The sequence below is a fragment of the Hipposideros armiger genome, unplaced genomic scaffold (genome assembly GCF_001890085.2).
Source record: "Hipposideros armiger isolate ML-2016 unplaced genomic scaffold, ASM189008v1 scaffold_29, whole genome shotgun sequence".
Classification (NCBI taxonomy): domain Eukaryota; kingdom Metazoa; phylum Chordata; class Mammalia; order Chiroptera; family Hipposideridae; genus Hipposideros; species Hipposideros armiger.
This window is the reverse complement of record NW_017731379.1, coordinates 5686278-5702998: the sequence shown is the minus strand read 5'-3', so window position 1 is coordinate 5702998 and position 16721 is coordinate 5686278. Positions and strand designations below refer to the sequence as shown.

Sequence of the window (16721 nt, the reverse complement as noted above, 5' to 3'; positions counted from 1 at the left end):
GTCACCAGCGATGGCATAGGCTGCAGCCCCTGCTGCCTCACCCGGGAAGAGCACAATGATCACAATACCAACATGGGCCAGTGAAGCGACGTCCTCCACAACTAGACTGAAGAACAAAAGAACAGAAACTTGTCTGTTCCCCTTCCTCAGTTCCCCAATGCTGTTCCCCTCCCCCAATTCCCCAGTAAAATCTTTAAAAAGAAACACTATTCACATTTCAAATAATAGCAACATTTTAAAGTAAAACTAAATATAAAATACTATTCTGAACAGAAGGTATCTCTTTTCCAACAACTAATTAAAAGAAGCAGGTTCAAATCAAACTTTAAAACATATTATTAACCATCAACTGGACCACTGGAAAGATACATGCCAAAAGTAAGGATGTCCCATTGTATTACCATTAATCACAGGAATGGCTTCAGGCATCTCTTATTCACACTAAGATCTAAATGCATACAATTAAAACCAAGACATCAACTGTCCATATTAATCACTCACCAATTTAATTAAGGCAAACCATCTTATCAGAAAGCTTGTCTCTTCTCTATTTCTTAACATCATCAACTTTTAATAGTTTACCAAATTAGTAATTACTTGTTTATGGCATTATCAAATGTCTTGGATACAAAAGTCCAGTATGTGGCAAGGTCAGTTATAGACATGTCCTGATGGCAAATGAAAGGAGAAATTTAACCCATCAAAGTGGTCATCAAAAGAGCGAAACCTATTATGCCTTTCTCTAGACACTCCTGGTTAAATTCAAAGTGACAGGACAAACCAGATCAAAACTAAACACAGCTAGAAGCAACATACAAAATCCTAATGAACCCTTAGAAATCCAGGTATCGATCTGTCAATATCTAAGCTCAATTAGTCCTTTCAGAACAAAATACCTCATGAGGTGGCAAGAAACTAGTATGAGGTCTGAGATATGAGAAGAATAAAACCAGTCACTTTCCATAGGTTACAATGAAGTGCAGTCATATCTCAATATGGGGATCTTGTGAGGATTAAATAAAGCTGTATGTTGAGTGCCTATCTAATTAGTCCAGGAGCTGGCATATAACCAGTGCTCAGAAAATGTTAGTCTTCCCTCAATTCTTTAAGAACTCAGGTATATCAAGTCAAAGTTGAACGGATGGTGTAAAAAAAGCAAACCAAAACAAAAGAAAAACCTTAAATGGTGATATAGACAACAAAAAACAATTACTGTTAAAAAGTAGCAAACAGGATCATGAAAATGAAAAACAGATAACTGAAAACATTTCTGAATGGCTCATCCTTCATGGTCATTTTCAACCTTCACGTTTTGTGAAATCGTCTTTAGGAATGAGCTTTGACAAGAAATAGGCCAAATGCAAACTAATTCCATTTGGGAGTAACTCTGCAATGTTTGCATCAGATGAACAGTTTCCCTCATAAAATCTTTACCACTGGGTATACTTCAAGCTTTCGGCAATTCTGGTTTCCAAACAAACCAGTAACACAACTATCAAGCTAATTTTTTCATTAGAATTGTTAAGAAACAAGAGTATATTTGTCTTTCAAGAAAAAAAATTACTTTCTAAAACATAATATTTCTTCTAGTTCTAAGAAAATGAAACATTCATTTACAAACTGAAACCTATAACACTATAATGAAGTCTTTTGATAGCTCAAGAGTGAAATATTTAAGAAATAAAGATATGGAAAGAATAGGACTTGGTCTAAGAAGTCTTGAGATCAAGTACTAGAACTGACACCTACAGTAAAACCTTGGATTGTGAGTAACTTGGTTTGCGAGTGTTCGGTAAGACGAGCAAACATTTCTAATACATTTTAATGTGGCAAACGAGCAATGTCTTGCAATTATGAGTAGTTTGTTTCCGGAACGAATTATGCTCGCAAACCAAGGTATTACTGTACTATATAACTTTCAGGAAGTTACTTCTCACGGAATCAGTTTCTTATGAGGGTCTTTTCAGCTCAAAAATGATATGATTACTTATGATATCTGATACTCTTCAGTGCCCCCCCGTATGTACATGTATACACACACACATACATACATACATATATACATGTACTTTTATTAAATACAGACTTTTTAAAAATTATACCTTAAGGTCCAATATGAAACAAAGAGAGTGTGAGTGAGTGAGTGTGTGTGTGTGTGTGGGGGGAGGGGGCGTTCTGACCCTGAACATCATTCTCAGTAGTTAGGGCATTTACACAGCCTCGTGACACCTGAATTAACCAAGTAAGCCTTTAAACCTCTACAATGAAACATTAAAATTCAATGTGGCTATAATCTCTTCCTTACAAAACACGGACCCAAAGATTCTGGCTTCAAGTATGGTTTAAAAAAAAAAAAAAGGTGAAATGTATTACATTCACCACTCAGCTCTTTCTTTCATATGACCACATTAAAAAAAAACACACAAATGAAAACTCATAAGCCCATTGTAATACATTGTACCACTTTTGAATGCAACACTTAGCTCAGGCTTACTACCCTGACAAATAAACGAAAGCACTTTATGAAGCCAATTTAATTGGGAGGTGACAGAAAACATACAGCCATTTGCTTTAGTCTTATCATTGAATTGGCTTCAGCTCCAATCTCTGGCAAATCCCACTCAACAGAAGAAATTAACCAGGTCAGCAGAACAGGTGCTACCTTGTGTCTGTCAAGGGCCTGGCATCACCACAATTACTTGCACACAATGAAGCAGTAATCTTTACAGATCATCTCTCCCAAGAAGCATATTGGGGAGGGGAGGAAAACTGAAGGGGGGGGGGGAGTGGGAAGAAGAGGAATAGGAGGCAAAGAGAAAAGGCAAGAAAGGAAAATGAATGTGCAGCTGCCTTGCGGCTCAGCAGATGTCGGGATGTGATGTACGAGGCTAGGATAAGCTGTCGTAGCCTGCTGCCAAAGAGTGGTAAGTGATTAAAGCCTGCACAGTTCTAAGCACCATATTTAGAATCTGCGGGGTTTCAAGACTTGCACCCATTCCTTGCTGTGCTGCCAGATGTTGGCAACTGGTCCAGCTCCTACTGACTGTGTATGGATGGCAGCAGTTGGTACAGCAGCAAAGCAATCTGGAATGCTTCCGGAGATGCTGTACATTAACAAGTGTCACCCATCATTCACCTTTACAGAAGGCTGAAACAACTCCAATTTGCTGCCACTTCCCTCTTGGGAAACAGCCAAGATAAAGTTGCGCCTGGCAGCCCCATTTGTTTCACTCAGGTGTTTCAGCTGCCTTGCTGACCTCTATTAGTTTAAGTTTTAATTTAGATTAACCCCAGCACCCCAATTAACCAGCAAGGGGAAAAGCTAAGATGTGACTAGTCATAACTCTGAAATCAGAATTTATCGAAGTTAAAATTATTAATTGGGATGAAGGGCCAATCAAGTAATGCTATTTCTTTTTAAACCGACCTCCAGGCCAAAAAAAAAAAAAAAAATCTTTCAGACTGAGGATTGCCCGTGGAAGCAACTTCTCCCCAGTAATTTCAGTTTATTTTATTAAGCCTATTTAATTTATGATATACTTCCTATCAAACAATGTACACTTCAATTAATGAAGACTGGAACATTTTTTATTGTCTCCCATGATCTCACACAATTATACAGTATTAATATCCCATATCAGGGACTTCCTTAGACAATCTAGAACAAAATAGAGTTCCTTACTCTTCTGACAAATGGATATAATAAGAAAAGGAAAAAAGAATCAGGACCTCTGACTAGGAACACCTGAGGCCCCACCAATCCTCTTTCCTATACCCTCTCATCATTACTTTTAAGACTATCGCAATAATTTTATTGAACATCACAGAGTGAATAGAAAGATTAATAGAAACTTTCTTTCCCTTTTCAGGGCAAAACCAGAGGTATCCGCAATACAGAATCACTTGTTCTACTGGCTTCCAGTGTAATTTTCTTAAGTTCCTTCCTTCGTATTCCATATACATAGTACAGCTGTTGTGGCTAAACCTTTAACAAGCAGTTGCAATATCTTTGGCAAAAGTTAACACACTAAAAATTCATCAGAGAAAAATAAATTTATCTTGATAAATAATGGCTCAACAAAAACTGGTATGTCACTGCTGAACAACATCCTCAATTCTCCAGAGCTACAAAGGATACATCCTAAAGAACATTTCATTAAGAAGTATGACTTACCAAGAGACTCAGGATTATAGGAAATTATTTTAGTGCTTTAGATTAGCTCAAATGTTTAGTCTACCTTAACAGTCACCAGCATCATTAAAAAGAATGGCATACCAAGAGATAATAACGTCAGGAAAAGAACTGGGGGATGTTTGTGAAGAGATAGTATTGAGAACGAAACCATATTCCAACTTCTACCAATTCTTTCTGTCTTCAAAGCACTACAATATTATTATAATCCACAGTAGCAGACAATCTCAGTACATGTTTAACTGATTTGAACAGGCACAAAAATAAATTAAAGACAAGAGACTTAATAGGTAATAGAACCAGAAGTGAAATCCAAGAACTTGGGGATCCCAGCCCTTTAGCTCCATATCCTGATACAATAGTAATAGGACAAAAACCAAATAACAAATAATCCTCCATTATAAAAATGGCTACGAAAGAATAACCCACCTGAAGCAAGGAAGTTGAAACTGTTTTACAGAGAATTTGCACTCTGCAACAACTAACAAAGTAGCTATAGCTATTTCCATTTCAAAAGGAGAAATGTAAGACAGAAGAAAAGTAACAGATCTAGAACTACACAGTAGGGCAATTCTGAACACAGGAATTTTAACTTCCTAACTTTATCCTTATAAAGTAAGCTACCTTTTGGTCAGAGAATTCTATCAGCTGTTTTAAAATACTAAAACCTGATCTGTAACAAGCGTGTAAAAATCATACCTGGTGGTAAAAGTCATCATCATCAAAGATTTCTTCATCCAAGTCCTTCAGATGGGCATTGGCAGGGGCTTGAGGAAGGATCTCCTGTATCAATAAGAAGGAAAGAGTGAATACTATTGAGGTTATCAAAGTAATGTAGCTACCATGAACAATGTGTATAACAGTCAAAGCACTGTTTTCCTTAAGATATAAAGAGATCTTACAATTAAAGAACAAAAACAATCCAATTGAAAAATGGGCAAAATCATTAATAGGCATTTGACAGAAAAAGAACCATTACAAATAGTCAAAAATCATTTGAAAATATGTTTAATCTCATTCTAATTAAATACATGCAAATATAAATGAGTAGACACCATTTTTCACGTCTCAAACTGGCAACATTCAGTATTGGAAAACATAGCTGGTGGGATTGGAAATTAAGGCAGGCTTTTTGGAGGCAATTTGGCAACATCCATCAGGATTTAAAATGTGTATTCTCTTTAACACTTCCACTTCAAGAAATCTATCCATATGCTCACACAAATACAAAAATATAAATGCTTTGAAATGTTTCCTATAGCACGGTCCCCGGCTGAGTGGCACGTTGGTTGGGAGTTGTCTTGGGATGCCAGCTCTGAGCAGCAGGGCCCTGGTTCGGATCCCACATGAGGGCCAGTGACACTGCTCCCTCTGTAGCTAAGATCTAAGATGGTGAACAACAACTCCACCTGGAACTGGGCTGCCGTGGGTCACCGGCGACGGTGTGGGCTGCAGTGGGGCTGGCCAGCAGCGGGCGTGAGCTTTTGTGAGCCGCGGTGAGCAGCCGCCCAATGGCCAGCGAGCAACTGCCTCACCCGGAAAGAGCACAATGATAATACCAACATGGGCCAGTGAAGCAACGTCCTCCACAACTAGACTGAAGAACAAAACGACAGCAACTTGTCTGTTCCCCTTCCCCCAATTCCCCAGCGCTGTTCCCATCCCCCAATTCCCCAATAAAAATCTTAAAAAAAAAAAAAAAGACTACACACAAGTTAATAATGGCTTCATTTCTTTTTTTTTTTAAGCTGAGCCATCCTGCTACCTATTGGCAGCTTAGCGGCAGCTCAGCTCGGGCCAGGCATCGAACTGCTTCATTTTTTTAAAAACTTTGTCCTCCCATATACTGTTTCTCAACAATCTATTAAAGTAGTGTTTTTCCCTTTGTTTCACTAACTTCTTGTACCAACAGTAATACCTACAAGTAGGTGATTAGATTTTTCAGTTAATCATCCTTACAAAAACTGCTCCCCATAATCACCAGGCATCAGAGTTCTTACCGGTTGTCCTGGCAAACTCTCTGGAACAGGCTGCGCTACTGGTTCAGGTTTGCCAAGAACTCGGTAAACAGAGCGCTTGGTCTGTGTCCTTCGAAGTAATCTTTCTTTGTCCATCAGAATATGATCGATCTGTGTCAAGATTGAGCGTTCAAAGGCACCAAAACCCTGCAACAACATTAACCAATGTCAGATAATGCAGACAGTCTGTGCTGAAGGCAGCTACATTTGTTTCTCTATATTTCTGTGTCAGCAAAGAAACATACAACACTCCTTTCAGGAGGGACTTTCTGTTAAAGACTGTTTGTGAATCGTTGTAATTGTTCAAGGGAAAAAAAAATTAGTCTTAAGTAGGTCATATTTCTTTCCTACACCCAGAGCTTAACTTCTGCTCTTTTAATAATTGTTTAAAATCTATTTTTTATTTTGTATTTCCAACACTGGAGCACTTACAAGGCCACGATTTCTAGTATCAAATATTCTTTCCAATAAAGTTAAAATCCCAAGTCTAAATGCTCTAAACCCCACTGGTAGGCGTTCAGTAAATTTTTCTATGGAAATGACTGATTACCATTACATTGTGACATCACCCATATAAATGAGCTGTAGTTCCAATTTCTTAAAACTGCTTCAGGTTGCTGCAGCCTATGTTACACACACACACACACACACACACACACACACACACACACACACACACACACACACACACACACACACACACACACACTTGCCTTCCCCAGTTTTCCAGAAGCCAGCTTGGTTTTGTCATGCCACTTCTGAAGCGTGCGGTTCCTGTAGACTGTAAAGTCAGCAAAGCGCTTTGCCATGAAGCTGGGATAGTCATCCATCTCCAGCTTCCGTTTTGGTGGGGCCATTCTCTGCTGCTTCTTCTTTTCTACTAACTCTTCGTCTTCACTAGAAATCTCTTCCTCACTAGAAAACCAGTAAGAACGCTAAGTCCAATGTAAACAAACATTCCCCAAATAAAAGGCTAGGCTCACATGAAGTCGAGAGTATTTAGGCCTTCCCTATTCTGTCAACATTTTAAATAGCACTAGAGATGTGAGGATGGCTTTTTTGTTGTTTGAAAAGCATGTTCATGAGGTCAATCAAAAACTCATGTAACTTTTCAAATAAATAGAAGAATAACTGGTTTCAAAATATTTTTAAAAGGCAAGCAAACTGTAAAAATAAATGAGGCTGTAAAAACATTAGAAATGCATAGGAACCAGGCCTATACTGATTACAAGAGGGTTAAAAATTAAACACATAATCATACTGTTATGACCTTAATCCCCAAATCAATAAGGGAAAATGTCTCCCTGTAACCAATTGTTCAGGAAAGCTGAATAATCTTAGTTGAACCAAATGAAGAGAAGCTGAATGTGAAGAAAACTCAGGGTGGTACGCAACAGAATTAGTGTTAAACCCCAATACTATATGCAACTGCCTGCCATGAGAAAGTAATACAACCTCCAACTACACAGCCAATTGCATTCACTGGATTACGAACCTCAATACATAGTAGGTGCTCAATAAATGTGAGTTTACTTTTTATCCCTCCAACTAATTCAGCATAAAAGAATGGAACAAAGAATAAGCCCAAGGGAAAAAACAGTAAGCAGGTACCATATATAGCAGGTTCAAATAAAGGCCAGGGGGGAGGGGCCCTTCATCAAATGTGATAATTTCAGTAAAGAAAAAAGGTTTATTCTGCTGTTTTCTGAAATTCTCCACCCTTCAAAATAACTGCTGCTTCCCTCACTGAAAAGGAGATGGTTCTGACCAGCGATTCCACGGTATGGGCACAAAGTGCTTCATAAACATTAAGCATCAGTATTAAAATGTGCTTTCATCTACTAATTTCAATAGCTCTAAAGAGAAGGCAAGACTTTTTGCTGAAGCCATAAAGAGAACTAGGCATAACTAATTCCCAATTTCTGTGCCATCCTGGCCACCAACAGTTACATGAAAGCAGCTCTTTCTATTTTACTAGCATTAAGTCTGATATCCACCTGGAAAGGATTTGGCTTTTTCATAAATGATGGGAAACTATTCAGATGAAAAGCAAATAGGCAGCTCCATAGTTGCATTCCTTACCTTTCCGGTTTGGCCTTTGTTCCACTTACTAGATACCTTGTATCTGGGTACTGAAAAAGCAGCTCTTCCTGAAGGTCTACCAATGACCTCAGCAACGCTTTAAGTGCCTTGTGACCTGGGAAATAAAGCACAGAGAAGGAACACTTAATTATCTACAATTCTCTGAAGTAGGCAATGCCTATAACTCATGGCTCCTGAGCAGTTGTGGCTGGGGGTGGGAAGGGCGGGCACAGAGTACACAGGGACTAAGAAAGAACTCTCCGAAATACAGAATTCCCACAGGAAAATAATAACAGTGCCTGCCTCACAGGGCTGTTATGAGGAACAAGCAAGGTAACAGGTACAAGGTGCTTAGAAAAGTGTCTGCAATAAATTGTGAGTTCTTAAATTTAATAAGATTGACGAAATCCTTCCCTGCCTGTCATCATAACCAATCATTTTGTTTCCTTTGGTGTTAGTTTCTACACGTTACCCACTGACCTCCTGGATTATCCCTCTATCAATCAACTCTTTAAGCAATTCCTCCTCTTTTCCTAACGAGCACAATTTAGTCCCAGGATCTCTACCACCACCACCACTACCTTCCCTCAGGAGATCTCATTTGCCTCTGCTTTGAGCTGCTACATCATTCATTCAGTCTCTCCACACATATCCTTATGGAAAGTTCTTATTCACATATGAAAACCCAAGTTAATGACTTACTATTTGCAGTACTGATCTGTGTATTAAAAATTTGCACATTGAGAATATGTTCTCACCTGGATCTTCTCATACATAGGATGCATTTGTAATAAAGCTGGTCAAGATTAAGTATATAGTCTGTGGCTAAGAGCTTTCAGAATGAGAACTGGCCTTCTGAACTTAACTCTTACCTGCTTTATCAGCCTAATCTACTAACGGGGCTAACTAGACACTGATCATCACTACTTATGTGTTGATAGCACTCAGATGTCTCTCCTATAATCAAGCTTTCACATTTCTAGCAACTCCAAGAAAATCTTCACACAGATTTCGCTCCATCACTCCTTCAAATATACCATGTCAGCAACAGGATCTTTTTCTTCCTAATATTTCTACCTTGTCTGATTTTCTCTTTTCTGTTTAATGTGTTTTCATAGGAGATCACTGACATTTTGGTGCTCTGATTCTATATATTCAATCAGTTGCTAAATTTTGTATTTTCCATTCTTATCATTAATAGTTTTCCACTGATCTCTGGCCATGCTTCGATCACTCCTTCCCTCTTTCCTTTAAATAGCTGTAATCTTCTCACAAGCAACCCTACTTTCATTTAGCAATCCCTACATTCATTTTTGTTTTATATTCCACACTAACTTCAGCCCACACAAACTTCAGTTTAAGTAATTTTTATGAGTCTTTGCCTTTCTTTTCTGCTTTTATCCTGCCCAGCATGAGTAGCCTCCTCATTATTTTACATCCCAACCTGTTTCATCAATGGTACATCAACATATGAGTTAGACTAGTTCTCCATTTATATACCATACTAGAGCATTCTATTTCAAAGTAAGGCTAAGAGTTAACCTAGCTGAGAAAGCCTTTTCAGATTGATCAGAATGAACTGAATGACCCAATAACTACTTTCCAATTCCTTCAAATAGTCTGCATATAAAACTATATAAATACAAGTTCCTTCTTTAAAATAACGTAAGACCCGGGGGCCGGCCGAATGGCTCAGTTGGTTAAGAGCTCGCTCAAGAGTTTGAGCTCTGAGCAACAGCGGTTCGAGTCCAGCCCGAGCTGAGCAGCCGCTGAGCTACCAACAGGTAGCAGGATGGCTCAGCTAAAAAAAATAAATAAATAAAAATAAAAAAATAACATAAGACCCTTAATCACATCTTTTCTAAATTCTATATTCTAATCCTTTTATAATTGGTACATATCCATGCCATATGAGAAGATCTGCAATACATAATATTACCTGAAAAATCTCTAATGCTTTGTGTTCCAAACCAAGATTTTCAACCTGTTGCTCTGAATCTTAAAATAACAAAACAAATTTCCACCAAATATGTAAATAAGTTATGCTCATGAAGAAGAAAAAATACAGCATTATCTTTTCTGTAAGCTTTTGGGAAATGGATTAAGTATAAATAAGATGAAAACATAGGCAAGAAGGAAAAAAAAGAATAAAAATATAACAATTTTAAAACCAAGAATTATCCAGTCTGAATGTTTTAAGCATATAAGTATGACAATGCAAAATTATATAAATATATGAAAAATTTTAAAAGAAATGAGCAAAGAATACAAATGACAACTATAAATATTATTAGGTTATCACAAATGATCATCTTTGGAAAGAGCTGAGAACTGATATGAGATATCCCAAGTAGCTAGATTTTGAAAGTGTATTTGGAAGCAAGAACCTTTAAAATATAGGAAAGACACTAATACTGGGAAGGAAGCTCATGAAAATGCAGAAATCTCATCTCATTCAAGTTCTACGCAAGGATTAACAGCTATTTTTAACTTCTTTCTAGAAATGGCTGTATCTTAAGAAATAGAGCCCATGTTTTCCAAAGTGAAACCACAAATCAATTTTGCATTTGCAAAGTAGTTTTCAAAATTCCCAAGACCTAACCTTGAAAATATTATGCTAAGTGAAATAAGCCAGTTGCAAAAGGACATATGCTATATGATTCCACTTATATAAGTCACCTAAAATAGTCAAAGTCATAGAACTAGAAAGTAGAATGGTGGTTGCCAGGAGTTAAAGGGAGTGGGCAATGGGAACTTATTGTTTAATGGATACCATTTCAGTTTGAGATGATGAAAAACTTCTTGAGATGGATAGTGGTGATGGTTGCATAACAATGTGAGTGTGCTTAATGATACTGAACTTGTACACTTCAAAATCGTTAAAATGGTAAATTTTATGTCATGTATACTTAACCACAATTTTTAAAAAAACACTTAAAAAGATCTCAAGACCAGAATATAATAAATAATTCTACCATCCTAGTTCATCTTTATCCAGACAAAATAATCTATAATCCTTCCATCTTGAACCTAGTCAAAAAGAACAGGAAAATGGAATACATTCAGCCTTTCAAAAGAAGGAAATTCTGACACATACTACATACAACATGGATGAACCTCGATGACATTATGTTAAATGAAATAAGCCAATCACAAAAAGGCACATACTGTATCATTCCACTTGCATGATGTATCTAGAGTAGTCAGATTCATAGAAACAGAGAGTTGAACAGTGGTTGCCAGGGATTGGGAGAGAGGGAAATGGGGAATTGTTTAAAGAGGTATAGAATTTTAGCTTTGCAAGATGAAAAAGTTCTGAAGATTGGTCGCACAACAATGTGATTATACTTAACGCTATCGAACTGTACACTTAGAAATGATTAGGATAATAAATTTGGGGTTTTTTTACCACAATAAAAAATTAAAAAGAACAGGAAAAGCAAGTGCCTGCCCCTTACTTCCTCTAGGTACCATGTGTCCATGATCTAAAATATGAAATCAAGGCCCAGGCAGGGAAGAAGCTGCGAAGCAGTCTGTACTGTTTATAGCTGCTTGTCCCCGACAAGCAAGTCATAATTTGACTCTAACATGTAGCATAACCAAGAATTGTGAAAACATCCAATGAAAAGACTACTACTTTTAAGGGCCACTTTCAAGTAGCTATACAAGCCCTTTTATTTTGTTCAAGTCAAGTTTTAAAAAATCCATTGCAGATATATTAGACAGCCTATCAATCCAACAAGAAAGCAGAGAGCCAATATCAGTAAATCAAAGTGTGCCTTTCTGTTAATACTCTCTCATATGTTCTCATTTTATACACCCCTTCACCCAGTCAGAAAGTAGCCCTGAAGTATTTAAGCTCCATTCAGGGATAGCACCACCATGCATCAAAGTGTCAAGAGACCTACCAGAGATGAAATCTGCAATTCTGTGCTTCTAACCACCAAAAAAAAAAAAAAAAAAGTTTATGAAAGTAAAGTCACCAGTGGCCAACACATGGACAGCTTCCTGTAAAGAAAGAGATTTAGAAGACAGAATCCAATTCTCATCTCTTTGCAATATCAGGGCCACATTTCCTTCTAATAAGATTTTATGTAAAACCTGAGGAGACAATGGGCAACCCTTTGCTGGATGTGGTAGGCTTCCTCAAAGCCACAGCTGACGAGAGCGAGGACAGACTCTCCTAGAGGCTCAAATCCAACAGTGAGTTCTTCCCGGTCAAAAAACAAAACAAACCCTCTTATCACTCATATAGGGCTGAGTTGTATTTGTTCAACCTTATAAATAATAAAGAGAATGGAATAAACAGTTTCTAATTCACCTCTAATTTTTCTCCCAATTACTGTTAGAGTTAAAAGTTAAGAAAAACAGCAGAAATGTATATACTTTCTTCTCTCTCCCTCCTGGCCAGTAGTCACAAAACAAATGGAGATTGTCAAGGACATATATGTTTATTTTGTCCTACATTGTCCATTTCCAGAGGCCTTTCCTTTAAGAGGAGATTAAGGACATATGCCTCACCCTATTACCAAAATTCAACCTAAGCATCTGGGCACCAGCTTTAGGACTAATTTCCCAAGTAGAGAACAAATGGAAAGAGTGCTTTACTAAGGGTCAGGAACCCTGTATTCTAACTGACACTATCACCAACTAGTCATTTTACAATGAGTGGACAGACTTAAATCTCTTTGAGTCTCAATTTTCTCATCTATAAAATGTAGATAATCCTTTGCCTGTTTATCTCGCAGAAAGCAAGTGAAAACTAAATGTTTTTATATATTAAGGTATATTACAAATTTTAAAATGCTATAGAAATAGAAAGAATATTACTATCAAAAATCGTTTTCCCATGGTGAAAATCTTAAGCTCTGCTCATACTGATCTACAGTGCTAGAGCTGAACTAGTACTCAGAGTCTATATTAAGTATTCATTTACATGCTACCCATATGCAAGCATTCTATATATAAAATGTCACCAATCTAAAAACCATTTTCACCTAACAGCTTTATTTTTTTCCCTGATTCATCTAGGCTGTTCAACAAAAACAAAATTATAGGCAGAATAAGTTTGGACATGGGCACACAGTTCATTAATTAGATTATAAACCAATACGTAAAACTTCTGGCAAGGGGACAAACGGGGAACAGGAAGAGTGAATGTGTAAAGTAAAATAAAGCTAACCTTATCAGTTTTTAAATATCTATACAGTTATTTTTAAAATAAATATGCAAACATACAATTATTTATGTACAAGGATACATAAACTCCCACATTCCTATTATCCCAGATAAATATATTGAACTAGAATATACAGATTACAAGAGCGTTTTTTTTTTTCTCCTTCAAAAGTAACTCTAGAACTAGAGCTAAACTATAGGTCAAAATGACACACAATATATTGGCCTGAGAACAATACTTTTCATTCAAATCCACACAAGCCTGCCACTTGCACTAGTCATCCCCAGCAATTAATCCCCCAAGAAAGACGTTTGATTAAATCTTTTCAAGCAAATCCTTTGCTTTGCTTTTGTTAGTTCACTTCTTGTCAACATCTATTAAAATATGCCTTTAATTCTCCCACAATCTTAAAAAACACCGATTCCACTGTCTTCAACTTTAATCAACTGTATGGCCGGCATTTTTCATTTCATAATAATGTGCTGCTTGGAATTCAAGAGGCAGGCTCAGCATCAATCATCTGGTAAGAATTTTTCCACTGCAATAAATATGCAAATGAGGAGAGCCAGTCAGTCGTATTTCAGGCCCGACTTGCTAGTGTTTTAAAAAAGACACAAATTTATTAATTGCCGGTGGCCAGAGGAATCCTATTACTTTGGGCATTGATTACAAAGCTGTGTGAGTGATTATTGTGCAACTCGCGGGCTACCCAGGCATGAGGAAAAATTATTAAAGCAAGGCAGAGATTATCAACTCAGAATAACAATAAGCCTTAACATTTAGGCCCTAACTTCTTCAACAAAGAATTACGTGAAGGCTCCACTGTATCATAATTCCGAATTCTGTCAGTATTACTGTTTGGGCATGTTCTATATTCCCTAAGCAGAATGGCGTTACCAGTAAGGAAGAGTATTGCAGGTTACAAATTCCTTAACACCAACCATATGGACGAGTTGCTATCATTTCCAATGTGTGCCTAACTAGAATTTTTATATAACCATGTATGTATACACATATACAGGTGTGTGCATATTTTGATTCCCAGGTGTAGATATATGGATGTGCTATTATGAGGATTGTGATTTTAAATGAAATAGTATAAAGAGTTCTGTCCCAGTGTGTTGGCTGGTTCTGTGGACCGAAAGTAGGATTTTTTTTAACGGTACAAAATAACCACCAACGTAATTTTTCAAGGCAGAGCTGGGGACTTATATTCTAAAATCATGACGGCTAAGCCAAAAGCGGCCTTGGGTTTTCATACCTCCAAGGGCTCCACGTTAGAAGACGCGATCTCTGGAGGGGTCTATGGAGGAAAAGGTTTGATAGGCTAATTCTGAATGCAAAGTGTTTTTGTAAGAAGCATTCAGCACAGGACATATTAAATCAAACAAGAAAGAGGGCTCAGTGGGCAAAACTTATTTTTTTTCACTTCAAAGAATGATGTGGGGAATTGGAGGAGTAAGTGGAAGTTGAAATAAGGGAGACATGAAGAGACATACAATAAAACATGTTGGGTGAGCCCCTCACAGAAAGAAACAAAAAGAAAAAAATCCTTAACATTTTACATTACTGCCACACTAAGTAACATGATAGATAGTGTACATTTGAGTTCTGTGGAGGGATATCCCACTCAAGCTGTAATTTCTGACCAGGCATGAATTTATAAGGAAGGGAAAAGAACTGCAGAATTTCTTAGGCTTCCCTGAATACTCTCTCAAATACCTTGATGAAGTGTGTCAATAAATCCTTAAAAAGCCCTATAGGACACAGCAATCTAACTGATCAATGTACTTCCCGAAATCCACTACAGTTACCTTCTACTTCACAGTTCCTAGACAACCTCCATTGCTCCAGAGCACTTCCCTAAAAAGGGAAATTTATTTTCCCCTTTAAACAGAAAGGGTAAATGCTCAGAATACGAGGTACTTCAAATCCAAGTTTATTTACAAGTAATTGTTTAAACTGTCTAACAGGAGTTACCCAGGGAGAGTTAGGATAGTCTCCTTTTTATTTGATAGACTTTTGAACTGTCTGAATATTTTATAAGCATATATTACTTTTATAATTTAAAATACTATTAAAATTTAAAGTAAACTTGGAAGAAAACTTATTAAAAATAAAATTAGAGCCACAATCCAAGTAACCCTGTTTCATATAAAATAGTCTGATCCCTTCATATTAAAAAGCCTTTAAGTAAACAGCCTCTTAGGTAGTGAAACTCTCCCTAACCAAATGCCCAAATTCTCTATAGAGTATAGGTCTGAAAATAACTCCTTTGAAAATGGGGATTCAGTAAATAGTTTTCCAAAAATGCGGATTCCCATGCAGAATTAATCAGTCCTCTCTCAGTATCTATCATTGCTACCAAAACACACACTACCATATTGTACTGTGAATGTGATTTCACTGAGTCTAATTTCACTATGTTGTTAACTGCTTGAGAGCAAAGACCTCATCCTGTCACTCTAGCATCCAACACATCACCTGAGTCACAAAAGGTACCCTACAAATATTTTAGTTGCAGAGAAATGATGCTTAAGTCACATGGCAGAACATCTAATGACACTATCATTTCCAAATCTAAATGCTGACAAGCAAACAAAGTGTGGACTACATATCTGCTAACTTCAATAACTATGTGTCCTCCACAAGCTAACCTTTGTTAACAGAAGCAAAGTAATCAAAGTGAACTTTTTCCTTATAACACACCAACTATAAGATGTACATCCTACTCCTAAGAATCTCAAAGCCATCTTACCAGATTTAAGAACTTATGAATGTTACAATGTGGTCTCATGAAGACTTAGTTATCACCACTTAGATGGATAAACACACTCAGACAATAAAAGATTGTTTTATGTGTGTTTCTTTTAATAGTAGAAGACTAAGCACTGTTTATTAGCCAACCCAAAATGAAACACTTTGAGAGGTTGCTTTCATGTCAAGAAAACAAACACTTAAATGATTTATGCTTTACAAGTGATTTACTTATCTCCACACCTTGCTATGAGCTCCGGGAGGTAAGGACTATGAACCTTGGTATGCTTGGTGTTGGCAAATGTTGGACTCCATGTTGATGAATGAATAACTGAATAAAAATGACATCCTAGTATTTTTATTGACATATACTTTTTTTGTGTTTGTTTTTGTGTGTTTTTTTTTTAAGATTTTATTGGGGGGCCGGCCGAGTGGCGCGATGGTTAAGAACTCGCTTGGGATGCCAGAGGGCCCCGGTTCGGATCCCATATAT

The 16721-nt window shown here is 37.2% G+C and overlaps 1 protein-coding gene across 5 annotated transcripts in view; it reads right to left on the bottom strand.

Moving 5' to 3' along the window:
• The window catches only part of AATF (apoptosis antagonizing transcription factor), a 108522-nt gene that overhangs the window by 55909 nt on the left and 35892 nt on the right, over window positions 1–16721 (bottom strand). For all 5 annotated transcript variants that reach the window (XR_002123281.1, XM_019636783.1, XM_019636782.1 and 2 more), the window contains exons 5-8: window positions 8293–8407; window positions 6924–7125; window positions 6193–6357; window positions 4892–4975 (exon numbers count right to left, since the gene is read on the bottom strand). Coding sequence is in view for 4 of the 5 variants with exons in the window: in XM_019636783.1 (XP_019492328.1) it covers window positions 4892–4975; window positions 6193–6357; window positions 6924–7125; window positions 8293–8407 (566 nt within the window). In the remaining variant the exon portion in view is untranslated. The remainder of the gene's footprint in view (window positions 1–4891; window positions 4976–6192; window positions 6358–6923; window positions 7126–8292; window positions 8408–16721) is intronic.